Source organism: Loxodonta africana, chromosome 12, assembly GCF_030014295.1.
Source record: "Loxodonta africana isolate mLoxAfr1 chromosome 12, mLoxAfr1.hap2, whole genome shotgun sequence".
In the NCBI taxonomy this organism is placed as follows: domain Eukaryota; kingdom Metazoa; phylum Chordata; class Mammalia; order Proboscidea; family Elephantidae; genus Loxodonta; species Loxodonta africana.
Genome location: NC_087353.1, coordinates 97,742,004 through 97,768,548, shown reverse-complemented (window position 1 = coordinate 97,768,548; position 26,545 = coordinate 97,742,004). Strand labels below are relative to the sequence as shown.

The window sequence follows — 26,545 nt, the reverse complement described above, 5'->3', positions numbered from 1 at the left end:
AGGGTAGAACAAGTAGACAGAAAAACAGCAAGGATGCAGAAGTACCGCACAACACGATTAACCAAGCAGACATAACTGGCACAATCCGCCCATCAACGGCATAAGACACGTGGTTTCCAGTGCACACGGAACATGCACCAAGATAGACCATATCCTAGATCATAAGAAGACTTTAACAAATTTAAAAGAATTGAAATCATACAAAACATGTTCTCTAACCAAAATGGAATCAGACTAGAAATCAGTCACAGAAAAATAACAAGAAAATTTCCAGCCCATGGAAATCAAACAATATACTTCTAAAATATTGGGGAGCTGAATGAAAATGAAAATACAACCTATTAAAATTTGTGGATGTCGCTAAAGTAGTGCACAGGAAGGGAAATTTATAGCATTAAGCAATAATATTAGAAAAGAAGGACCCAAATCCTAAACTTTCACCTTAAGAGTGTAGAAAAAGAGCAAAATAAACCAGAAACAAGCAGAAGAAAATAATGAAGAAATCAACGGAACTGAAGAGAAAAATAATTAAAAAAAAAAAATCCATGAAACCAAAAGAGATTCTTTGAAAAGCCCAATAAAATTGATAAATCTCTACCAAATCTGACAAAGAAAAAAAGAGAAAAGGCAGAATAACCAAGATCAGGAATGAAACAGGATAATACTACAGATCCCAGAGACATTAAAAGGACAATAAAAGAATACTACAAACAACTCTTAAAAAGTACATAAATTTGGAGGCGGGGCCAAGATGGCGGACTAGGTAGACGCTACGTCGGATCCCTCTTGCAACAAAGACTTGGAAAAACAAGTGAATTGATCACATACATAACAATCTACAAACCCTGAACAACAAACACAGATTTAGAGACGGAAAACGAACAAATACGGGGAAGCAGCGACTGTTTTCGGAGCCTGGAGCGAGCGTCCCAGTCAGGTAACCTTGGCGCCGGGCTTCTGGGCCCAGGGGAGCTGAACTCAAAAATCTTGTGACGGCGCAAACAAGGGGCGCAGCCCTACCCCCCTGACCTGAACCCAGGAGGGGGCCCAGCCGGTCCGCGGAGGCGGCGCAGCAACGCGGCTGGCGGGTAGAGAAGTCCCCGGGAGGCAGCGACTGATTTTGGAGCCGGCAGTGCAGCGTCCCAGCAGGGGAACCTTGACGCTGGGCTTTGGACTGGCAGCGGAGGAACTGACCGCGGCTTCAGCGGGACAGACCCCCGGGGGCAATCTCCACACAGCCAGCACACGTAGGCGACACGCCCCTCGGGAATCTCAGATAAAATAGTCATTCCAAGCAAGACAAGCAACTTTGGCTATATTCCGAGATGCTACTCTCCTATCTCTCTGAACCCTCCCCCACCCTTCCCAGGCTGCGTCATTAACATTGGAATTTCCTGAGCCAGAGGGAGAACGGCTCCGGCTCCGCAGTGGCTTTGCTTCCCCCCCCCCCTTTTTTTTGGTCTTTTCCTAACCCATTCTTCCGGCCTGAGAGAAGGAACCACATAAGACCCAGGGACCAAAAATCCATCCCTAATTGGACTAAAAACACAGAACCAGGTACAGCCAAGCATGTATGATCCAAATCTCGGACTTTAATCCTTACAGGGAACAAGGTGGCAGTTATAATCCAAAGGCAGTTCTGACAGGGATCTGACGACTACATTTTTTTTTTAGCGGATTTTCTGGAAAAACAAGTTTCCCAGGTCTGATATCTCTGCTTATTCAACAGAGCCCTCACTGACCCACAACAGGGAACTGAGGGCTGAAGCTCCCCCCAGACCACCTAGCCTCTTGCCTTAGGGGTCTAAGGAGGGTGACACCTACCAATCAGTAGAGGTACTTGCACTGGGGGCCTAAGGTACAGCTGCAGTGCCCTCCCACCAAGGTGCTATAGGAATAGAGACACACCCACCTCACTGACACTTGGGGGAAGCCTGTCGGCATCCTGCCCCCCCGGAGGGTGAACCCCAGCTGCTAATAGAATCTGGTACACACAACTATCACCACTACTTCTCAAGGTGGATAGGTGTTAGGGTGCAGCACACACCTGATGACCCAAAATCAGATTCTACTCAAGAATAGTGAATAGACTCAGGCATATATATCTGGCAACAGCCCAAACCAGCTGGTAATAGGTCACAAGTAAGTCAAGGGCTACAACAAACAAGACAGCACAATCTAGTAGCCCATCCACGTATACTGAAAGAAAACAAAACAAGATAAGACTCAGTGAGCAATTAAAGAATAAACCACTACTATTTTTTATATCTTACTGATGGCTCGGAGACAGCAGTCGATATCAAACCACATAAAGAAGCAGACCATGACAGCTTCTACAACCCCCCAAACAAAAGAATCAAAATCTTTCCCAAATGAAGATACAATCCTGGAATTATCAGATACAGAATATAAAAACTAATTTACGGAATGCTTCAAGACATCAGAAACGAAATAAGGCAAACTGCAGAAAAAGCCAAGGAACACACTGATAAAACAGTTCAAGAACTCAAAAAGATGATTCAAGAACATAGTGGAAAAATTAATAAGTTGCAAGAATCCACAGAGAGACAGCATGTAGAAATCCAAAAGATTAACAATAAAATTACAGAATTTGACAACGCAATAGAAAGTCAGAGGAGCAGACTCGAGCAATTAGAGTGTAGACTGGGACATCTGGAGGACCAGGGAATCAACACCAACTTAGCTGAAAAAAAATCAGATAAAAGAATTAAAAAAAATGAAGAAACCCTAAGAATCATGTGGGACTCTATCAAGAAGGATAACTTGCGTGTGACTGGAGTCCCAGAACAGGGAGGGAGGACAGAAAACACAGAGAAAGTAGTTGAAGATCTGCTGACAGAAAACTTCCCTGACATCATGAAAGACGAAAGGATATCTATCCAAGATGCTCATCGAACCCCATTTAAGATTGATCCAAAAAGAAAAACACCAAGACATATTATCATCAAACTTGCCAAAACCAAAGATAAACAGAAAATTGTAAAAGCAGCCAGGGAGAAAAGAAAGGTCTCCTTCAAGGGAGAATCAATAAGAATAAGTTCAGACTACTCAGCAGAAACCATGCAGGCAAGAAGGCAATGGGATGACATATACAGAGCACTGAAGGAGAAAAACTGCCAGCCAAGGATCATCTATCCAGCAAAACTCTCTCTGAAATATGAAGGCGAAATTAAGATATTTACAGATAAACACAAGTTTAGAGAATTTGCAAAAACCAAACCAAAGCTACAAGAAATACTTAAGGATATTGTTTGGTCAGAAAACCAATAATATCAGATACCAGCACACCACAAGGTCACAAAACAGAACATCCTGATATCAACTCAAATAGGGAAGTCACAAAAACAAATTAAGATTAAAAAAAAAAAAAAAATGCTCATAACAGGGAATCATTGAAGTCAATATGTAAAAGATCACAGTAATCAAAAAGAGGGACTAAATACAGGTGGCATAGAACTGCCATATGTATGGAGAGTGATACAAGGCGATATAGAACAATACAAGTTAGGTTTTACTTAGAAAAATAGGGGTAAATATTAAAAAAAATATATTAAGGTAACCACAAAGAGGTATAACAACTCCATAACTCAAGATAAAAGCCAAGAAAAACGTAACGACTCAACAAACATAAAGTCAAACACTACGAAAACGAGGATCTCACAATTTACTAAGAAAAACGTCTCAGCACAAAAAAGTATGTGGAAAAATGAAATTGTCAACAACACACATAAAAAGGCATCAAAATGACAACACTAAACACTTATTTATCTATAATTACGCTGAATGTAAATGGACTAAATGCACCAATAAAGAGACAGAGAGTCATGGACTGGATAAAGAAACACGATCCGTCTATATGCTGCCTACAAGAGACACACCTTAGACTTAGAGACACAAACAAACTAAAACTCAAAGGATGGAAAAAAATATATCAAGCAAACAATAAGCAAAAAAGAAGAGGAGTAGCAATATTAATTTCTGACAAAATAGACTTTAGACTTAAATCCACCACAAAGGATAAAGAAGGACACTATATAATGATAAAAGGGACAATTGATCAGGAAGACATAACCATATTAAATATTTATGCACCCAATGACAGGGCTGCAAGATACATAAATCAAATTTTAACAGAACTGAAAAGTGAGAGACACCTCCACAATTAGAGTAGGAGACTTCAACACACCACTTTCGGAGAAGGACAGAACATCCAGTAAGAAGCTCAATAGAGACACGGAAGACCTAATTACAACAATCAACCAACTTGACCTCACTGACTTATACAGAACTCTCCACCCAACTGCTGCAAAGTATACTTTTTTTTTCTAGCGCACATGGAACATTCTCTAGAATAGACCACATATTAGGTCATAAAACAAACCTTTGCAGGATCCAAAACATCGAAATATTACAAAGCATCTTCTCAGACCACAAGGCAATAAAACTAGAAATCAATAACAGAAAAACTAGGGAAAAGAAATCAAATGCTTGGAAACTGAACAATACCCTCCTGAAAAAAGACTGGGTTATAGAAGACATCAAGGAGGGAATAAGGAAATTCATAGAATGCAACGAGAATGAAAATACTTCCTATCAAAACCTCTGGGACACAGCAAAAGCAGTGCTCAGAGGCCAATTTATATCGATAAATGCACACATACAAAAAGAAGAAAGAGCCAAAATCAGAGAACTGTCCCTACAACTTGAACAAATAGAAAGTGAGCAACAAAAGAATCCATCAGGCACCAGAAGAAAACAAATAATAAAAATTAGAGCTGAACTAAATGAATCAGAGAACAGAAAAACAATTGAAAGAATTAACAAAGCCAAAAGCTGGTTCTTTGAAAAAATTAACAAAATTGATAAACCATTGGCTAGACTGACTAAAGAAATACAGGAAACAACCCGAATAAGAAACAAGAAGGGCCACATCACAACAGACCCAACTGAAATTAAAAGAATCATATCAGATTATTACGAAAAATTGTATTCTAACAAATTTGCAAACCTAGAAGAAATGGATGAATTCCTGGAAAAACACTACCTACCTAAACTAACACAATCAGAAGTAGAACAACTAAATAGACCAATAACAAAAAAAGAGATTGAAACGGTAATCAAAAAACTCCCAACAAAAAAAAGCCCTGGCCCGGATGGCTTCACTGCAGAGTTCTACCAAACTTTCAGAGAAGAGTTAACACCACTACTACTAAAGGTATTTCAAAGCATAGAAAATGACGGAATACTACCCAACTCATTCTATGAAGCCACCATCTCCCTGATACCAAAACCAGGTAAAGACATTACAAAAAAAGAAAATTACAGACCTATATCCCTCATGAACACAGATGCAAAAATCCTCAAGAAAATTCTAGGCAATAGAATTCAACAACATATCAAAAAAATAATTCACCACGATGAAGTGGGATTTATACCAGGTATGCAAGGCTGGTTTAATATCAGAAAAGCCATTAATGTAATCCACCACATAAATAAAACAAAAGACAAAAACCACATGATCTTATCAATTGATGCAGAAAAGGCATTCGACAAAGTCCAACACCCATTTATGATAAAAACTCTCACCAAAATAGGAACTGAAGGAAAATTCCTCAACATAATAAAGGGCATCTATGCAAAGCCAACAGCCAACATCACCCTAAATGGAGAGAACCTGAAAGCATTTCCCTTGAGAACGGGAACCAGACACAGATGCCCTTTATCACCGCTCTTATTCAACATTGTGCTAGAAGTCCTAGCCAGGGCAATTAGGCTAGACAAAGAAATAAAGGGCATCCGGATTGGCAAGGAGGAAGTAAAATTATCTCTATTTGCAGATGACATGATCTTATACACAGAAAACCCTAAGGAATCCTCCAGAAAACTACTGAAACTAATAGAAGAGTTTGGCAGAGTCTCAGGTTATAAGATAAACATACAAAAATCACTTGGATTCCTCTATATCAACAAAAAGAACATCGAAGAGGAAATCACCAAATCAATACCATTCACAGTAGCCCCCAAGAAGATAAAATACTTAGGAATAAATCTTACCAAGGATGTAAAAGACCTATACAAAGAAAACTACAAAGCTCTACTACAAGAAATTAAAAAGGACATACTTAAGTGGAAAAACATACCTTGCTCATGGATAGAAGACTTAACATAGTAAAAATGTCTATTCTACCAAAAGCCATCTAAACATACAATGCACTTCCGATCCAAATTCCAATGTCATTTTTTAAGGAGATAGAGAGACAAATCACCGACTTCATATGGAAGGGAAAGAAGCCTCGGATAAGCAAAGCATTACTGAAAAAGAAGAAGAAAGTGGGAGGCCTCACTCTACCTGATTTCAGAACCTATTATACAGCCACAGTAGTCAAAACAGCCTGGTATTGGTACAACAACAGGCACGTAGACCAGTGGAACAGAATTGAGAACTCAGATATAAATCCATCCACATATGAGCAGCTGATATTTGACAAAGGACCAGTGTCAGTTAACTGGCGAAAAGATAGTCTTTTTAACAAATGGTGCTGGCATAACTGGATATCCATTTGCAAAAAAATGAAACAGGACCCATACCTCACACCAAGCACAAAAACTAACTCCAAGTGGATCAAAGACCTAAACATAAAGACTAAAACGATAAAGATCATGGAAGAAAAAACAGGGACAACCTTAGGAGCCCTAATACAAGGCATAAACAGAATACAAAACATTACCAAAAATGATGAAGAGAAACCAGATAACTGGGAGCTCCTAAAAATCAAACACCTATGCTCATCTAAAGACTTCACCAAAAGAGTAAAAAGACCACCTACAGATTGGGAAAGAATTTTCAGCTATGACATCTCCGACCAGCGCCTGATCTCTAAAATCTATATGATTCTGTCAAAACTCAACCACAAAAAGACAAACAACCCAATCAAGAAGTGAGCAAAGGATATGAACACACACTTCACTAAAGAAGATATTCAGGCAGCTAACAGACACATGAGAAAATGCTCTCGATCATTAGCCATTAGAGAAATGCAAATTAAAACCACGATGAGATTCCATCTCACTCTAACAAGGCTGGCATTAATCCAAAAAACACAAAATAATAAATGCTGGAGAGGCTGCGGAGAGATTGGAACTCTTATACACTGCTGGTGGGAATGTAAAATGGTACAACCACTTTGGAAATCTCTCTGGCGTTATTTTCAACAGTTAGAAATAGAACTACCATACAACCCAGAAATCCCACTCCTCGGAATATACCCTAGAGAAACAAGAGCCTTCACACAAACAGATATATGCACACCCATGTTTATTGCAGCTCTGTTTACAATAGCAAAAAGCTGGAAGCAACCAAGGTGTCCATCAACGGATGAATGGGTAAATAAATTGTGGTATATTCACACAATGGAATACTACGCATCGATAAAGAACAGTGACGAATCTGTGAAACACTTCATAACATGGAGGAACCTGGAAGGCATTATGCTGAGCGAAATCAGTCAGAGGCAAAAGGACAAATATTGTATAAGACCACTATTATAAGATCTTGAGAAATAGTATAAACTGAGAAGAACACATACTTTTGTGGTTACGAGGGAGGGAGGGAGAGGGTTTTTTACTGATTAATTAGTAGATAAGAACTGCTTTAGGTGAAGGGAAGGACAACACTCAATACATGGAAGGTCAGCTCAACTGGACTGGACTAAAAGCAAAGAAGTTTCCGGGATAAAATGAATGCTTCAAAGGTCAGCGGAGCAAGGGTGGGGGTTTGGGAACCACGGTTTAAGGGGACTTCTAAGTCAATTGGCAAAATAATTCTATTATGAAAACATTCTGCATCCCACTTTGAAATGTGGCGTCTGGGGTCTTAAATGCTAACAAGTGGCCATCTAAGATGCATCAGTTGGTCTCAACCCACCTGGAGCAAAGGAGAATGAAGAACACCAAGGTTACACGACAACTAAGAGCCCAAGAGACAGAAAGGGCCACATGAACCAGAGACCTACATCATCCTGAGACCAGAAGAACTAGTTGGTGCCCGGCCACAATCGATGACTGCCCTGACAGGGAGCACAACAGAGAACCCCTGAGGGAGCAGGAGATCAGTGGGATGCAGACCCCAAATTCTCATAAAAAGACCATACTTAATGGTCTGACTGAGACTAGAGGAATCCTGGCGGTCATGGTCCCCAAACCTTCTGTTGGCCCAGGACAGGAACCATCCCCGAAGACAAGTCATCAGACATGAAAGGGACTGGACAGTGGGTAGGAGAGACATGCTGATGAAGAGCGAGCTAATTATATCAGGTGGACACTTGAGACTGTGTTGGCATCTCCTGTCTGGAGGGGGGATGGGAGGATAGAGAGAGTTGGAAGCTGGGAAAATTGTCACCAAAGGAGAGACTGGAAGGGCTGACTCATTAGGGGGAGAGCAAGTGGGAGTACGGAGTAAGATGTATATAAACTTATATGTGACAGACTGACTTGATTTATAAATGTTCACTTGAAGCTCAATAAAATTTAATCAAAAAAAGTACATAAATTTGACAAGTAAGATGAAATGGACAAATTCCTCAAAACCATGAATCATCAAAGCTCATCCAAGCTGAAGCAGATCATCTGAATAACCTGTAACTATTAAAGAAAAAAAAAAAAAGTAATACAGTATCTTCTGTAAAAGAAACTCCCATCCTCAGATGCTATCATTGACAAATTCTACCAAATATTTAAAGGAAAAAAAACACCAAATCTATCAATTCTCTTCCAGAAACTTTAAGAGGAGGAAATACTTCCCAACTCACAAGACCAGCATTACCCAAACCCAAACCAGACAAACACACCACCCCCCAAACAAACATCAGTGTACCTCGGGAACACAGACACAAAAATCCTCCATAATGTATCAGCGAATCAAATCCAGTAATGTATAAAAAGGATAAAACTCCACACCCAAGTGGGGTTTACTCCGGGAAGGCTTCCTTCGGGACGTGGAAGCTCTGCAGCAGGAGCCCTCTCAGCCCTCATCTGACGTATTTCTTCCTTTGTATCCTCTTCTGCTGGAACTTGAAGTGCAGCGCTTTCTGTGACTCGTTCTATCTAATGCAAAGGAGTTCAGAAACTGAAATAGCCCAGGGGGAGCTCCCAAGTGTTCAGCTGGCACCCTGAAGAGCTAGTGGGAAAATTCGAATCTGAAGCCAGCAGGTCAGAAGTGAGGACATCGTGTGTCCTATGTGGCAGTCTGAGGGATGGGGTCCTTTTAACATGTGAGGTCTGAGCTAGCTCTGGGTGGCTGGGGTCAGAGCTGAACACAGAGCAGGGGCAAAGTGGAGGTGTGTTATAATCTCATAGTTGAGGATGGGATAGTGAGACTCTGAGATTTCCCTACTTCACACGGTACACAGATACCATGGAATACTGCTCAGCAATAAGAAGGAATGAACTATCGACACATACAACAATTTGGACAAATCTCAAAGGGACTATGCGGAGTGAAAGAAGCCAGCGTCAAAAAGTTACATGCTACACGATCCCGTTTATGCAGCATTCTCGAAAAGGCAAAACCAAGTGACTGAGCAGAGACCATGGCTGCAGGAATTAGGTGTGCGAGGCAGATATGACTACAAGGGGTACAAGGTAGCTTTCTGGGGTGACGGGAGTATCCATCACGATTGTGGTGGTGGTTACGTAAATGCAGCACCAAAACAAGGTCACCTTTACTACATGTGAATTCAAAAAGTAGAAAGTTAAAAAACCCAAATGATGAAAATGTCTGCTGAACAGACGAATGAATAAACAAAAGGTAACACTGCCACACGTGGGATGCTACTTGGCCACAAAACACAAACCAACATGACGAGCTGCAAAAGCACTAAACTGAACGGAAGACTCCAGACACCCAAGATCACCTACTGCTCGATCCCACCACTATTTCTGAATCCATTCTAGAAATGGAAAACTAGAGTGAGAGAAGGCAGACGAGTGGCTGCCGGGGAAGGGATCGATGACAAAGGAGCCTGGGGGACTTTGTGGGCAGACAGGAGGGTATCATGATTGCCGTGGTGGCTACCCAGCCTACAGCTGTAGAAGTTCATCAAATTGTGTATTTTAAAGGAGCAGTCCATCAAACTGACTTAAAAATTGCTCGTGGATTATATGGGCCTGAGCACTCAGCAGAGGGGTGGGGCCTGAGGATTACCAGGGAGGCCAGGGGTGGGACGGGGCTGGGGAGTTGTGGGGTGGGGGAAGGTGAGGGCTGAGCCACTCACTTTTTCGTTTCTGGAGTTACTGTGTTTTTTTAAGTGGTAAGACATTTATATGTAAATTTGCTCTTTTTCAGTGTTTTTTCTATTCTTCAAATAGAAAAAGAAAAAAAACAAAACAAAACAAAACAAAACACAAAACTTCCCCAAGAAATTGTTTTTGTCTTACACTCATTTTCTTTTCTTTTAGGCAAATGTCCTGTTTAAGCCAAAGTGAACTAAAGAAGACAAACAACAAAAAGCAGCAGCACACAGGCCCCAGGCTTCCCCTCTCTCCAGTGTCTGAGCCCAGGATGGCCCATTCCTTACAAGCTCAGGTGGGCCTCCCCACTCGCGACTGCGACATGTGTGTGGCTTTCGGAGGCAGGCGCTGTGTCCTGCCCTACTCAGATAACGAGCTCCACTCTGCTCAAAGGGACTGAGCCCAAGGTTCATCGGTACGGTGACCACCTGGTCACCCTGGAGAGCAACAATGTGTTACGTTAACTGCAAACCAGCGTCATCATCACCATGTTTGCCTTCAGAACGCCACGCAGCCAGGAAAGACAAAGCCAGCACTCAGAGTCAAACACAGCACCAGGCTGCGACTTTATGGGCTGGGTGAGGCTGCATGGCTCACAGTGAAAAGCGTGGCCCAAGTTGGAGAGACCTGGGGCCCAGCCTGTTTCTCCACTTACCAGGGGCTGTGCCGCTGGGCAAGATGCCAACTCCTCCGAGGACGATGGCAGTTGCCACTGCAACGTGATCCTGCGTACAAAGCACCAGCACCGCCCAGGCATACGGCAGGCCGCTCAGTCACGGGCAGCCATGACTGCGTGGGCACATGGCTGTGCATGCAGTTAAGTGTGATGAACTCACAAACACGGAATAACCAACATGTGATGATTCCAAACCTGTGAACACCTCTTTAAAACTCTGCAGCTAAGACACTTGAAATATTTTAAAATTAAACTAACCAGCTTGTTAAGTTACAAAGTAAGGAAAGGGCAGGATTATCAATCACCAGCCTGGCACGGTTCAGAGTTCTTACTACAAGGCAAACTGCAGAAGACATGTAAGAAAACAAACTCTAGGACATCTAGAAAGATGTTTAGGATTTTCCTCTGGCCTCAGCCCACTTTCTACCGTTCCCTATGGCACCAGTCCCCTTCTCAAAACCTCACATCTATTAAACCTGTCTTATGTTTACTCTCTGTGCCTTTGCTCCCAGGCCCTTTCTGGAGTCGCCATCTTTTGCAATTCCATCCTGTCTTCTAACCTCGGCAAATATAGCACCCTCCAAAAAGCTCCAGATGAGCCGAGACCCTGGGGAGCCCCGGGAGCCACCCCCATGGACTGCCTCTCACTGGGGTTTCGTCCACCCATTACCCCAGCCAGACCCAGAGACTTTGGACAGGTGGACCACATCTTCCCTGGCCCTGAGCCCCACTCACACTGCTCACCTACTTCTGTCCCACCGATAAGCTGCCCCTATCAGTGGTGAAGTACGCCCACAATTCAAGTTCACAGAGATGGTAAAGAAAGGGAGATCTCAACTTGGATGTATTGGTAACAAAACACCAAACCTGGGGCTGTGATCTCCTTCTTTCCACTCATAGTAGCACACGGCGTATGCTAGGTTCCCGTAGCTCAAAAAGGGCTTTCAGTCTGGACGTGTGTAAGAGCCACCCGGGAACCAAAAGCAATGCAGGCTCCTGGCCCCTCAAAGCCAGAGTCAGTGACTTGGGGTGGCCTTTTTTTAAAAACAGCCACCTACCTCTCCCTACTCCTAGTGCACACTGTAGTTCAAATGGGGACGGCTTAATGACTTGTCTTTTTGAGAAACAAAAATCACAAGTGAGCAGAACACAGAGGAACAACAAAGCATGAAGTGACAAGCAACGGAAAGGAACGACTGAGTCCCCAAGGGACCTGCCGCAGAGTGTGGGCCGCACGAGTCTGAAGAAGTGAGGCCCCAGACGGGTGGTGCCAGAGGCTGAGACGACGAGGCCTGGGCTCTAAGAAACTACATAAAGGGCAAGCAAGCATCTTCAAGAAGACTGACAGGACTTCCAGAATGCGCTGGGATCCCACTCAGACATGCCCGACGACGGGGCTCTAGTTACAACCCTAGGCTAACTAAAGATGCAAATTCAAGGCCTACAGGGACTGGTAAGCAAAGGGCATTAACCATAAGGAATACTCGGATTATAAGCTGCTTATGTTTTGAAGAAACTGAGCAGTGCACACCAAGTGGTCAACTAAAGTGGTGAAGACAAGGGGATGATGGGGTCGGGGATGACGAGGAGATGGAGTTGGGGATGATGAGGGGACAGGGTCAGGGACGATGAGGGGACGGGATCAGGGATGATGAGTGGATGGGGTTGGGGAAGATGAGGGGTCAGGGACAATGAGGGGATGGGGTCAAGGATGACAAGGGGATGGAGCTGGGGACGACGAGGGGACAGGATCAGGGACGTTGAGATGATGGGGTTGGGGATGATGGGGGTAAGGGACGACGAGGGGATAGGGTCGGGGACGACCAGGGGATGGGGTCAGGGCAAAGGACCACAGGCTGCCTGCTGCTCTGTTACACCCTCCGCTCTCCTTGCAGCTGCCAGATGAGGGGTTCCTGGCTCTGGGGGGCTATGAAGAGCCACCCATCCTCTGTCCTGATCTCTAGGAGGGTATCAGTATTTATTTATATTTAGCACCTACTATGTGTGCACCTGCCCTGGGTGGTGTAAACGGTTAAGTGCTCCACTACTAACTGACAGTTAGCGGTCAGAATCCACCCAGAGGTGCCTCAGAAGAAAGACCGGGTGATCTGCTTCTGCAAAGATTACGGCCGCGGACAGCCCCACGGAGTGCAGGTTGACTCTGACACAGGTAGGCTGCCATGAGGTGGAGTCAGCTTGTAAGCAACCGGTTTTTTGTTTTGCTTTTCATGTGCCAGGAATTGTTACAGGTCTCCCCCATGCGCTGGGCGAGCTGTTAACTTTACGTGACCTACTCAGCAGTCAAGAGCAGAGCTCTGTGGTCCTCTAATTCAGCAAACGTACTTATTAGGCACCTGCTACACAGCAAACCCGGCGGGAGGAAGGGGGCAAGTGAGAAAGTCCCGGGCCTCCTTCTGCAGGACCTGGGGGGCACCCCACACAAGCCCTCTCGCTCCCAGAAGCCACATCGCTGTGGCATCCTCCTCCGTACTAACGTGAGCTGCTTGGTGTACCTGGACTGGGGGCTGCTGCCGATTCCCCGATTACAGAAATGTGCTCTGCACAGGAGACTGACTTTAGCAAGACCCTGTTAGGAGACCGAGGGAGGGCATCCAGGTATTCTCCCTTCCTTGAGTCCGTATGAATTCCCTGTGCAAACTGTATTTCTGCATAGTCCTGGAACTGTAACTAGCCCCCATTTTTCTTTTTTTTTAAAGTAATCGTAAAACCATCTGCTGCCTCACAACAGCGATTAGAACAGACTGCGCTCAATTTCTAAACGTGTTCTGGGATTCTCTGAATGGCGTGTAGGGAGGGCAGATACCTGATCAAACAGATAGACGGTAACATCATCAAAGAACCTCACTGCCTTCTTCTCCTTTCCCCAGGCATCGGGCAGCTGGGCCGTGGAGACAGGGGCTGAGGGTTTCAGCAAGCTCCGCAGGTGTCGGCCGTCCTCACTGTTGCTGAGGATCAGGGGCACAGAGTGCTCCACTTCGTCGTCCGATTCGGAGCTGAGACTGTGGAGGTTGAACGCCCTCAGGTCGTCGTCAGAGTCGTCGCTGTTCTCGTCTTCCTCGTCTGCGTCAATGCCGTCCTCGGAAAGGTCCAGCATTCCTGAAACCCCGAGCTTCCCCAGGTACTTCCCTTCAATATCTGGCTCCTTCAGCTTGGGGCCTTCCGTGTGGCCGGACAAGGACCTATCCACCACCAGGTCCGCTGGGCTGCCAGAGCGGAGGGTGGGACTTGCGTACTCAAGGAGTTCATTCGTGTTGGTTCCGGTGGAAGTGAGGGTGCAAGGGTGGTCTTCCTGTGTCTCCAAGTCATCACTGCTGCAAAGTTCTGAATTCAACAAACTCAGGTGGCTGCCAGCCTCATCTTCAGCGGGAGGCATCTGACTGGAAACACGAGTCTGCGCTGGCTCCAACAGATCTCCCAATTCCAGGGGACTGGAATTCTGCAAAGCCGGCAGACGGCTAGGATCCGGCAGGCTCTTTCTGGTTTCCAGGCAACTGTTCTCGGCACCTACACTGTGCTTGGCGGGGACGGGCTCAGGAAGGGACACTGAGGCTGATGCTGACGTTCCAGGGACCTCCTCAGACTTCTTCTCGGGCTCGGAGTCATTATCTGAAAAGTAGGCTGAGTCTCGATATGAACTCTGAGAGCCGGGCGCAGGGGTCTGTGTGGTCACCTCTGCACCTCGGTGGCCATCGGTGACATCAGAGATGACGATGACAGGGTTAGGAGGCAAACCTCTATGGCTGCCCTCACCCGCTGCAGTGGGGTCTGTGTCTGAGGCGCTGTCAGGAGCAGGGTGCAAAGTCCACTCAGGAGACTCCAGATTCTCGGTCTCATAGCCGCTATCTGCAGGCTTATCTGGGGGCAGGAGTTTCTGAGGCATGTGAGAGCCCAGAGAATCTAAAACCTCACGCACATCCATGGAATCCAAGGAGTCTGGCGTTTCCACAGACTGTTCCGACGTTGGTATGGGTGTGGACAAGCTGTCTTCTAAAAGGCTGTCCTGGCTGGTTGAGTCCGAGGACAGGGCAGACACCAAGCCCACTTCTTTTGGAACATCTTTGTAATTCAGGTGACTTAAAGTCTCCACAGCTTCCAGGTTCTTCTCTAGCAAACTACTGCTATGGTGGTCTTCTGGAAGTGGCTGGTTTTCTAAGTTCTGTCTCAATTCTGGGAGACTACCCCCTAGGCCTACCTTACCCGCAAAGATATCGTCAAGACCAACGGCGTCACTTTTGGTTAGTCTCAAGGCCTCCTCGCTTTGGTGAGTCAAGTCCTGAGGCCCATCGCTAACACTCTGTGTTTTGGCATCCGTTGAGAGAATCTCAACAGGGACAGTCACAGAGTCTGGATTTACTTCTTGGCAGAGACAGTCTTCACGGACACTGACATCTAAGCACGTGGACTTGGTTTCTCCCTGCCTCAGGAATGTATCTGGAGGTACACAGTTGGCCATCTCTTCTGTTTCAAGTAAAGTAGAAGGTACCTGCCCTTCTGGAGAAGACGGCAATGAGATGTTCAAACTGTCGCCTGTCAGCCCAACTCCCAGATCTCGACCCTCTGCCTTGACGTTTTCCTGTAACAGAGGAAAGCCTCGTTGATTTTCAGCACACATAAGCTCAGTATCTAAAGAGTTTCTGCGTGAAGTTTCTAATACGGTTTCTGTAAAACCGGCATTTTCAAGCTCCGTCTGAAGGTCATTTATATGTTCTTTGCTAGACAATGAGTCTTTTAGTAAGTTTTTCTCTTGAAGAAATAAAAAGTTTTCTGACAATTCTTGAACATTTAGTGATTCAAAATTATCTTGGTGCATAAGGTTTTCTGATAAGCAAAAAGGCTCACAGTCAAAAAGCTTACAGGGATTTTCTTTCTCAAAATGGCAAGGAATTATGGGCTCTTTGGGCTCATCCAAACTTGAACTTGAAGTGGCTGGCTTCAAGTCGGCCTGGACCCCATTTAGTTCCGTTAAGTCAAACATTTTTTGGTGACTAGGCAGATCCTCCGATTTGTCAAGATCATTAAATATACTGTTGAAAGGGCTCTCGGGGCCACTAGCAACATGTAGACCCTCAGGTATGCTAGAATCCTTCGGGTCTGTACTGGTTTCAAAGAGATCCTCCTCTGTGCTGGATTCCTCAAATTCAAGATTCCTGAGGGTCACAAACTGGGACGCTTCATCACTCATCCTCTCAGTCGGCAGCAGTGCCATTGGGTAGTCAATCTCCAAGTTGCTGCCACTTTTTTCTTCTAACTGAATATAGTAATCACTTCCCACCGAGAGGTTGTGGGCGTCAAACACAGGGACCACTCCTGGGGCCCTGTGCGGGACCTCCTGGCCACTTTCATCTTGCTTGCCAGGCCCGGGGTCTGAGAGCGAGCTCTCGAAAACCTCCCCGGGAAAGAAGATGCTGGTGTACGACAAGGCTTCGTCCGGGTTAGCCCGGCCGTGCTCGTCAAAATGATCGTGTTTCGCCGCCTCCCAGACGTACTCGAAGCTGAGTCCCTGGCTCGTTTCGGTCACTGTGAGGACTTCTTCCATTTCACGACCAAGCCGGTCCCTGGTAAAATGGTCAAGAATTGGGAATGCAGCATTACTGGAAGTGTCCCGGCTATTCATATTTGGTTTAAGTGCATTCCACTGCTGTTCAAAGTCGACCTCCGAGTCCCTCTGGCTTTGCATCCGCAGGTAAGTCAGCAGCCTATGGACATCTTCAGCTGCCGGTCTCTTGTCTGGTGACAGCCAACAGAACTGCAAAATTTCATACCTGAGCGACACAGGAAAGCGGGTTAATGTACTTACAATAAACTGTTTCAAAAGAAGTCTTCACAGTGACCCCTCCGCTAACTCAACACCTCAAAAGTTTCTACCCCTTAATCATGGCCAGCCACATCAAAGAGTTCAGTTTATTGTGGAATCATCATGAAAGAGGAAATGAAATAATGTAAAATTCAGCCTGTGAATTTCTTTGTGTTTTTAACTGAAGTTTTTTTTTTTTTGCCCGTGCTTTGTTCTTCTGGCATTTCTCCAGTGGCTTCTCCACTGAATGTGGATAGTTTTAACATGTTCTCCCCTTAAAGCAGTTGCTGTAGGTCTTCTTACAATTTTAGATTTACTCCCACTTTGAGAGAACTCACACAGACAAATGCTATCGTAACAAGTCTCACGCAACTACTCCCACTACTGGTAGCACCAATCTTTGCAGCACATGGTTTACTTGGATCGCAAAAAGAGCTGAAGGGGGACACAGAAGAGTAGAGAATGAAGTGCAAAGAAAAAGGCAACCAGGAGCCGGGTCATTGAAGGGTTGGCTGAATATGCCCAACATCTTAAACTGTAGCCAAAAGCAGAAGGGCAGACAAAGGCCACTTCAAAGTATTAAATCTAGAGAGTATATGTTGAGTTACTCTGGGAGAAATACAATTTTAGCAACTTGGGAAGCCGAGCAGTGTCTAAACGCAAGGGCATCGAGCTTCAAAGGCAATGCCAGCTAGGCACACGGTTGCATGGACAGTAGTCTAAGAGAGGTAAATCTGATCCAGACTAGAAATGGGCAAGGGCTGGTCCTAACTCTCACACAGAAAATACATTTGTTTGGCAAATGTCAACATAGATCATGCAAATTAGTTCTAATTGCCAATTTACGAAATATAATTTTATACTATATATTGTCTTGGAGCCCTGATGGTACAATGGTTAAGAGCTCGGTTGCTAACCAAAAGATCGGCAGTTTGAATCCACCAGCCGCTCCTTAGGAGCCCTATGGGGCAGTCCCATTCTGTCCTGTAGGGTCACTGTGAGTCAGAATTGGCTCGATGGCAACAGGTTTTTGGTATATATTGTCTCACGTATTAGAATATCACTTATATAAGCAACCTCATCAAAAAAAAAAAAATCCACAACAGGAAATTCCCTTTTCTAATTAGTTCTGATGTAAAATGTTTTTCTTATTGCATCAAACACACACCTACATTTTTGCTTAGTGTAAATATTTTTCAAAAAGCATTAAATTTTAAAAACACATGTCAATGATAAAATCAGTCACAAATAAAGATACACGACTGCTTTTGTCACTTTACTTAAATATAGGAAACATATAAACTAACAATGTAGAAATATAATTTCCTTATCTTCTGAAAGATAACAGAACAAGACAAGAAGTTACCAACCATCTATCTGAATATGGCTGCTCCAGCTGGGGCTTAGGGAGTTTGGTTTCTCTTTCTCTGATGACTTGATTGAGAACATCCATGTTGGAAAGGTGGGAATATGGCTGAGCAGCATCATCAAAAAGCTCCCAAAGTGTCACACCCAGGGACCTGTGGGGAAAACAAGAGCTGTTTCTTTCTCCTTTCAGAGGTCTAAATTTTTAGACCCACATTTTTGTCTGTACAATCATTGGTAATTTTAGGAACAAGGTGTGTAATGAAAAGGTTATTAACAGTAAGGTATTTAACATGATAAAATACCTGTCAAACCAATAATCAACATCACAGTCAATAGCCACAAAGAAGCATTTCCCTTAAAATGAGGGACAAAACCAGAATGCCTCCTCACACTTACTGCTGAATACTATTCTAGAAGTTTTGGCCACTGAAAAAGATACGAGACAGAGATAACAGACATCATTGTAGGGATGAGATAATATTACTATCAATCTTAAAACTCAAGAGGTTATCTGAAAGACCATTAGAATGATCTGAGTTCAGCAAAATGGTTGGATACAAGATAAATACTCTGAATTCTGTGGGTTTTGGTGAGGGGGAAAAGCCCCGTTCACAGTAGCAGTAAGCATCAGAAGAAGTCTTTCTGTGAACAGATGATCTCTTTCCCTGGTAGACGCAAACATTTCTTATTAGAGTCACTTTCCTAAGTATTTTGTACTGTTATGAAAGGGATTCCCCCGTTACTGAAGCTGGCTCTTCATGAGTCAGAGAGGCCGCCTGGCTGACCCCGAGATGCTTGGCGTGGACCCACCTCACACCCACGCCCTGGTGCTCAGTTCCCAGGAAAATGTTCTCTTCCGCACAAGCAAGATGAACTGCTGTGCTCATCATTTCCTCTACATGGTATCTCCAAGTTGGGTCTTTTTCCCTCCACTCACTGCATTCTGTCCTATACTGCAGTCCTCCATTTATTGCAATGGATCCCACCTGACTGCTCGTGTGTGTCGTCTGGGAAGCTTTAAACAGAGGCACACACATTGATATTTAGGATCCACTTCCAAGGACTCCTGTCTAGTAGATCCACAGTGTGGCCTAAAAAACTGGATTTTCATAAAGCTCCCTAGGTGATTCGGATGCCCAGCCAGGTTTGGATATTGATGATTTACGTGATTTTGACCGATACTCAGCAAAACGCTTATTTGAATGAAAAAACTGTGTAAATGAGAGTTTATAATTAGAAATTGTGTAATACAACTTACTGGTCAAATTCTCTTACAAGAATTTCACAAATTAGTGGGAAAAAAATCAGCACATGCAATATCTAAGCTGAGAGATCTCTTTACCTACCCATCAAAGAAAAAAAAGACTAAACTTCCTCAATTCAATTTAGGAAGTAAGAAGTGTCTTCTCCCTGGTACTGAAGTGCCAGGGGTAAAGGACCATTCTAGGTACAAAAGAAGTTTAGGACACTGTCAGTGACTGCAGGAGAGTTTACAAATTAAACAGAGGAAAATAAAAAATGTACATGAAATCAGTAAAGACCACAAAGGTGGTATATGAGTCAGTGGCAATACAAGTGTTATCCCCACGAAACCTGCTTTGACCTCAGGCAAATAACTCTACCTGTTTCAATTTCTCCGCACCTCTAATTTCAGTCCCTTTCCTTCTCTCAAGGCCCATTCCAAAACAAACCCCCCTCCAGTCCCTCCCACAGCCCTGTTCTTCAGAGGTAACCAAGCAGGGGCTTTCTCAACTCCCCACTCCTACCGCCTTCTAACATCTGTCTTGAGATCCCTCAGAAAGGCCTCAGAGAAAGGAGAGACCTGTCTCCTGCCTCCTGCCAAGGTTAATCTGCACTTGAGCTCTAATCTATCCTGCCCAGTCTCCTCTGGGATAATCCTCATCAGTTATCTCCTCCACCTGTATGTTCAAATCTTTCCCTCCCCACTGGCTCTTGCCTCCTTGAGTACCATCAAGCCTCTTTCTTCTGGAAGGAAAACACATGATAGCTCTTACCAAGACTTCACCACCTAACTCTGACTGAGGTCCCTAATGCACCACCCCCCCATCCACTCCTGGGGCATGGTGCGTGGGACACTTCTGCCTCTGACACTACCATTAGTGACTTCACAAACTGTCAAAACCAGTGGGCATGATTCATGTCTGGAAATGCAGGCTAAGCGTTCACATCAACCCCTCCCCCGCTAAGAATAAAAATGCTGGATTAATCATAAAAGCACATTTTTAAAGGCATCTAAGAGCTGATAAGACAGTAGGGAATTACCAGCACGAAATTGAGAACTTAGAGAACTAAGGAGAACATTAAAACCACCTTTGCCCCAGGGCAACTGCTGAACCACAGACTTGGTTCTGTGTTTTTGGTTACCAGGGCTCGATGGGGGTGGTGGTGGTGGTAGACAAGCCAAAGCCCTGGGCCTGACCCAGGTGAAGTGTCTCAGAGATACCTCCTAATGGTATCAATAAACGTGCACCCTAATTCCTCTCAGGAGCCTGAAAGGCAAGGTGCCTTGGTGGTATAAACGTGTGTGTCTGTAACCACAAAACTGGCACTTACCTAGACTTGCAGCCCCAAATCACATCAGCTGAGTGGTTCAAAGACTCTAAAGCTGAATCTAAAGTCCTGGACCAGTAGCATGCCCTGTGCATGGTGGTACACCCCGGTGCCTGGCAGAGGCGAATGTAAATCCTTTTTGGAGGAATGCACCTTGCTTGATTCTGTATTTCCAAGAATCCTCCCCACAAAAAGGTCCCCAATGAAACAAGGCATCATTAAAGAACTAGCAGGAGCCAATCCACAAAGACTTCGGATGTTGGAATTATCTGACACAGACCATACCCCAATTATTTAAAATACTCTGACAAATTTTTAAAAAATCAAACAGACCTTCTGAAACAGAAAAATCAATAACTGAACTATAAAACTCAATAAAGGTTTAAAGATTAGACACAGCTGAAGAGAGAAATTAGTAGCTGGAAAAAGGTCTGAAAAATTATCTACAATGTGGCACAGAGGGTCAATGAACTATTTATATTAACTAGTTACGTTAACTGAGGAAAATATAGAGAATTAAGAAACAGACTATAGAGTGAGAAGGCGTAACACCTGTGTAATTAGACCTCCAAAAGGAGAGAGAATGGGGCAGAGGCAGTATTTGAAGGATAAGGGCCGAGAATTTTCTAGAAATGATGAGCATCAACCTACAGATTGAAAAGCCAAATAAATTCCAAGCAGAAAATCTTAAGAAATCCATACCTATACACATCACAGGGAAACTACAATAAATGAAAGACAAAGAAAAGATTTTAAAAGCAGCCAGACAGAAAGAGTCACATTACCTTCAAAGAGCTTAGGTAGACTTACAGCTGACTTCTCAATAGCAACAATGGAAGCCAGAAGACAGCAGAATGATATCTTCCATAAGCTGAGAGAAAATAACTGTCATCAAGTGAAAATATATTTCAAGAATGAGGACAAAATAAATGTATGTTCAGACCTACAAAAAACTGAGTTTATTACTACTAAAGGAAATTCTGAAGGACATACTTCAGGCAAAAGGAGAGTGATCCCAGATGGAAGGCCTGAGATTTAAAAAAAAAAAAAAGGAAGAGTAAAGTGATTTGAATATGTAGATAAATTTAAACAAATATTGACGGTTTAAAAAAAATTAATGTCTATAGGGTTATAGAAAAAATTAAAATACCCAACAATGACATAAAAGTTGTGTGTGTATGCGTGTGGTGCACAGTTAAACAGTTAGAGTTACAGTATTCCGAGGCCTTTGCATTATTGAGAAAGAGGGTAAAGATAAAGATTAACATTAGACTTAGGTAAGTGAAGTATCCATGTTATAATTTCTAGGGTAACCAATAAAAATATACAAACTTCCAAAGTAACAGAGGAAAAAACCGCATTTAAAAATCAATCCAAAAGAAGGCAAGAAGAGAAAAACAGAAAAAGCAGGACAAAAGCACAAAATAAGATAGTAAATATAAATTAAGAAAGCTATAATAGAAATTGTTAGTCAAAGATTTAGACACAACTCAACTTCCATTAAATTGACCACTTATAAATAACAGTACTACACAGTAGTCCAAACCCCCTTATGCTTTTTCATTCATCTCAATAAATATTTATTAAACATCTACCATAAGCAGGGCCTGTGCTAGACACAGAAGATAAAACAAGACTTGGTTCCTGCTGTTATGGAGCTTATCACTGTCAAATGGGTAAGAAAGGCAGTATTCCAAACGTTACTTCTATAATTGCAATTGTGATCACTACAGTCATACTAATGAATTATGTTTTTCACACCATTGGGCACTCTTTTGTTCCTACATCTTATACGATTACTTTCCATTAAGAAAGTACTCAAGGAGAGAGAAGTTAGGACTTTGCTAAACAAAAGTCTAGTAAAACAGTAAGCATATACATACCAGATATTACTGTATTTAGTTTGCTCTGCAGTTAGTAATCTGTCCTGAAAGCTCGTAACTAATTCTGGAGCAGTCCACCGCAGAGGAAAAACTTTTTTATCATCGGTTTCGATATAATCCTCCTGTTTTATTAAAAAGCATACAGAATTTTGAGCAGAATTATACTTTTCACCAGCACAGTGATTTAATTCTATGTTATTCTCAGAATGGAAACCCTGGTGGTGTAGTGGTTAAGTGCTACAGCTGCTAACCAAATGGCTGGCAGTTCGAATCCGCCAGGGGCTCCTTGGAAACTCTATGGGACAGTTCTACTCTGTCCTATAGGGTCGCTATGAGTCGGAATCGACTCGATGGCACTGGGTTTGGTTTTTGGGTTATTCTCAGAATACACACACCCACCCGAAAAGACGTATCAGGGAAAAAAAAAAAAAAGTGGGCATGAAGAGAGGCTTTCTGGGCAGAAGGTGGGTAAAGAGGTTCTCCGAAGCGTCCTGGCTCCAACGGCTGGTCTCTGAGCCATGATCGCTCACTAAGTCACCTTCCTGGAAAGTGAAGGTACGTCATGTCTCATGCACAGAACACAGACTCTGGGCAACACATCTTTCAAAAAAATACTGGCCTTTATGTACTGAACAGGGAAGCGATGGTGCCATGTATGAATAAGAGGGCAGAGTGTAGAATCTGACAGACTTGGGTTTAAGTTCTCACTCTACCACTTACCACGCATGTGACTCCAGGCAGGCAACAAATATGCCAAGCCTTTTTCCTTATCTGTAAAATGAGGGTTATACAACGTCTGCCTACCTTTGTGATGAGGATTAAAGGAGGTAACGTCGGCAAGGACTTCATAGTGCTTGGTACATAGTGAGTGCTCTAGACACTAGAGCTATTATGTAGACAAATAACCAGCTCGTATTTGCATAGTATGTTTTAGTTACAAAGCACTTTGAAAACAGTATCCCATTTGGTCCTCGGGACAACCTTACATAAGACAGACGAGATATTATCTTAGTGTTGCTGCTCAGAAAATGGAGGCCAAGTGGCTTACCCAAAGTCTTCTTACTAGGCGAAGCCAAGACAATAGCTTTCTTTCAGCTGGGAGACACACACACGCACAGAAGAGAGACACAGAGACACACACACACAGAAACACAGACACAGACACACACCAAAATCTCATGGATTTCTTCACTTTTGGGGGTAGGCAGGATATACTTCAGAGTTTAAAAACCTAAATCCCAAACTTACTGAATTTGAGCCAAACTCTTACTGAGCATGTGATGGAGAAGTATTTACATGACACGATATTTTAATCCTATAGGTAATAATAGTTACTGCCCACGTGTTCTTACTAGAGTGTACTGTGCACCTTCAGAGTCTATCAATTACACCGTGCGTAAGTCTTTTTAGACAAAGCATTTGGAACGCTGTCACAGAGCCCCAGGCACATAGCCACTGACCTGACAAACCACACATCAGAAACCGGCACTACCATTAGACCGACTGGTACAAACCCCTCTCCAAAAAAAGCACCACAGTCAAGAGTCTTACCCTTCTCTTCCAAAAATGGAGTGGTATTTCCACATCACAACATCATGACCAGGAAATTAAATCAGATGGAGGAGATCACACGTAAAGCTTTTGGCTTACCTTGTACCTGCTGAATCCGATTCCGTAATCTCCCACTTTTACATTTAAGTCAGAGGTAAGAAAACAATTCCGCAGGGCTAAGTCACTGCAAACAGAGAGAGTGAAGTGAATACAAGAACAAAGGGAATCCACAACCAGACTAACATTACCTGAAACTGCCATGGAAAAAGACTCTCTCTAGTAATCAGTATATTGAGTTCTTTGCTTAAAAATTAAGGTTACAAAATTGTTTTTCAAAGAAAAGCATCATATATTATACTCCAATTAAACAGCTAGAATATTTGTTTATGATAACCTGCATTACCTGAGTAATAGTCTAATAGCAGTCTGTTCATCATAAGATTAATAAAGTTATGACTTTACACACCCAAAAATATTCTACCTCATTAAAATATTTATTTTCTCCCCCTCTTTTTTCCAAGACAAACTTTATAATCGGGCCCTTCCCACATTACTCTCTTCTCTTCCAAATGCTACCTTTCCACAAGGGAGGAAAAAAGCCTATTTTCAAGACTGACTTCAAACAATTTACTCATATAAATTTGAGAATAAATTAAGCTTCAAAAATATGTAATGTGACAAATAAGAACTATTTTTTCTAAAAACCAAAACCCACTGCTGTCAAGCTGATTCTGACTCACAGGCACCCCACAGGACAGAGCAGGGTTTCCTCAGAGGGGCCAGTGGATTCGAACCGCCGACCTTTTGGTTAGTAGCTGCAGCTCCTAACCACTGTGCCACTAGGGATCCTTTTTTCTAAAGGAACTTCCAATATAGATAATGGAATAAATTTTTTGGATTTTGGGTTTAGTCCTTATAATCTCCTCAATCATCAATAAAAAGAGCCACTAAATTAAAATAGAAAAGAATAATTTATGATTTTAAACCACAAATAAGTTATCAAAAACTGAGTTTCTCTAGCTCAAAATTTTAAATGCTTATCTTTATATGGCTGTAAACCAAAAACTTAAACTAATTATTAAATTCTTATTTTCAAGGACTTTAATTTTTAAAGCTCACACTGAAATAATGAAGATAATGGTAGCAGCCCCTAACCCTGATATAATGCTTATAATGAGGTATCTCTATTTTATAGATGAGAAAACTAAGGCAGAGAGAGTTTAAGTGGCAGGTTTTTCCAAGTCTCAGAATCCTAAATATTAGGAATATTTAAATATTTAAGAACCCTAAATATCAGTACTTTGAATGTTCTCTACTGGTTTCAACAGTTGAAACATATAAGAACATATACAAGAATTACAGCCATGCCTATAGTTCACTGTTGTGAAAAGCTGGGCTTCCTAGCCAGTGGTGTTTTTCAAGGAGAGACCGCTGTAACCAAACGGTCAGTTGTGCTGAATAACAGCTCTGAGATAATAGCTTCAGTTCCTTAAATTTACCGCTGAACACGAAACCAATGATGACAGAGCTTACTGCATACCGAGGTAGAGCCAGGCTGCCAGGGCCAAATGTCTGCACGGACAGCTTGGTCCAGACCAACGTTGATGCAGCTACGTAACAGTGGCTAATATTTACTATGCATGTCATGTATTAGCTCATACGATCTCCACAACAACCCTATGAGATGGGCACTATTACTGTCCCCATTTATACATAAGAAAACTGAGGCATAGAGAATTGAAGTGAGTTTGCTAGGGTCACAAAGCTAGCAAGTTACTCTTCAGTAGTATTTGAATTATTTCGCTGAACTATCAATGACGACTGACAATTAACAATCTCAGCAAACTGTACCTTGCGTACAGTTCGTCCTCAATACACACGTGCTGACTTGCATCTCAAGTTAGTTACGTTCTCTTTCTCTCTCTCTGTGTTCACAGGGGGGATTTTCACGGTGCTCCATCCAGGCCTGTGCCAGTATCTGGGAGAAACCTTGGGACATCCGACTCCATTCTCACAGATGATATAGAAATTTCTAATCTTAACAGAATTGGTCCTTACTGGAAGGGAGGGAGAGAGGCAGGGAGGAGTAACCTGCCACTGGAGGGCAGAAAAGGGAAAACGCTTCAAGTCAGGCACTTCTACCCACTGTACCAACAGCTGCAACTGGGGCAGTGTTGAGAGTTTTCCCAAGACAGTAGTGCGCACCATTAACACGCATTTCTAGGGTCTCTATAAACCTCCCCAACCGCTCCCTCCTAAGACCAGGCTGAGAAGCTGGGTGCTGGCACTCAGCAGACCGGGGCCACAGCCTACAGCTGGCCGGAGCTCTATCCAGCACACTCGCTCCACCCCTGGCCCTCAAGGCCAACTCAG

The 26,545-nt window shown here is 43.3% G+C and overlaps 1 protein-coding gene across 1 annotated transcript in view; it reads right to left on the bottom strand.

Moving 5' to 3' along the window:
* The window catches only part of LMTK2 (lemur tyrosine kinase 2), a 111,447-nt gene that overhangs the window by 7,769 nt on the left and 77,133 nt on the right, over positions 1–26,545 (bottom strand). Inside the window, exons 8-11 of the mRNA XM_023555960.2 lie at positions 24,272–24,356; positions 22,622–22,743; positions 18,170–18,319; positions 13,809–16,767 (exon numbers count right to left, since the gene is read on the bottom strand). Of these exons, the coding sequence (XP_023411728.1) occupies positions 13,809–16,767; positions 18,170–18,319; positions 22,622–22,743; positions 24,272–24,356 (3,316 nt within the window). The remainder of the gene's footprint in view (positions 1–13,808; positions 16,768–18,169; positions 18,320–22,621; positions 22,744–24,271; positions 24,357–26,545) is intronic.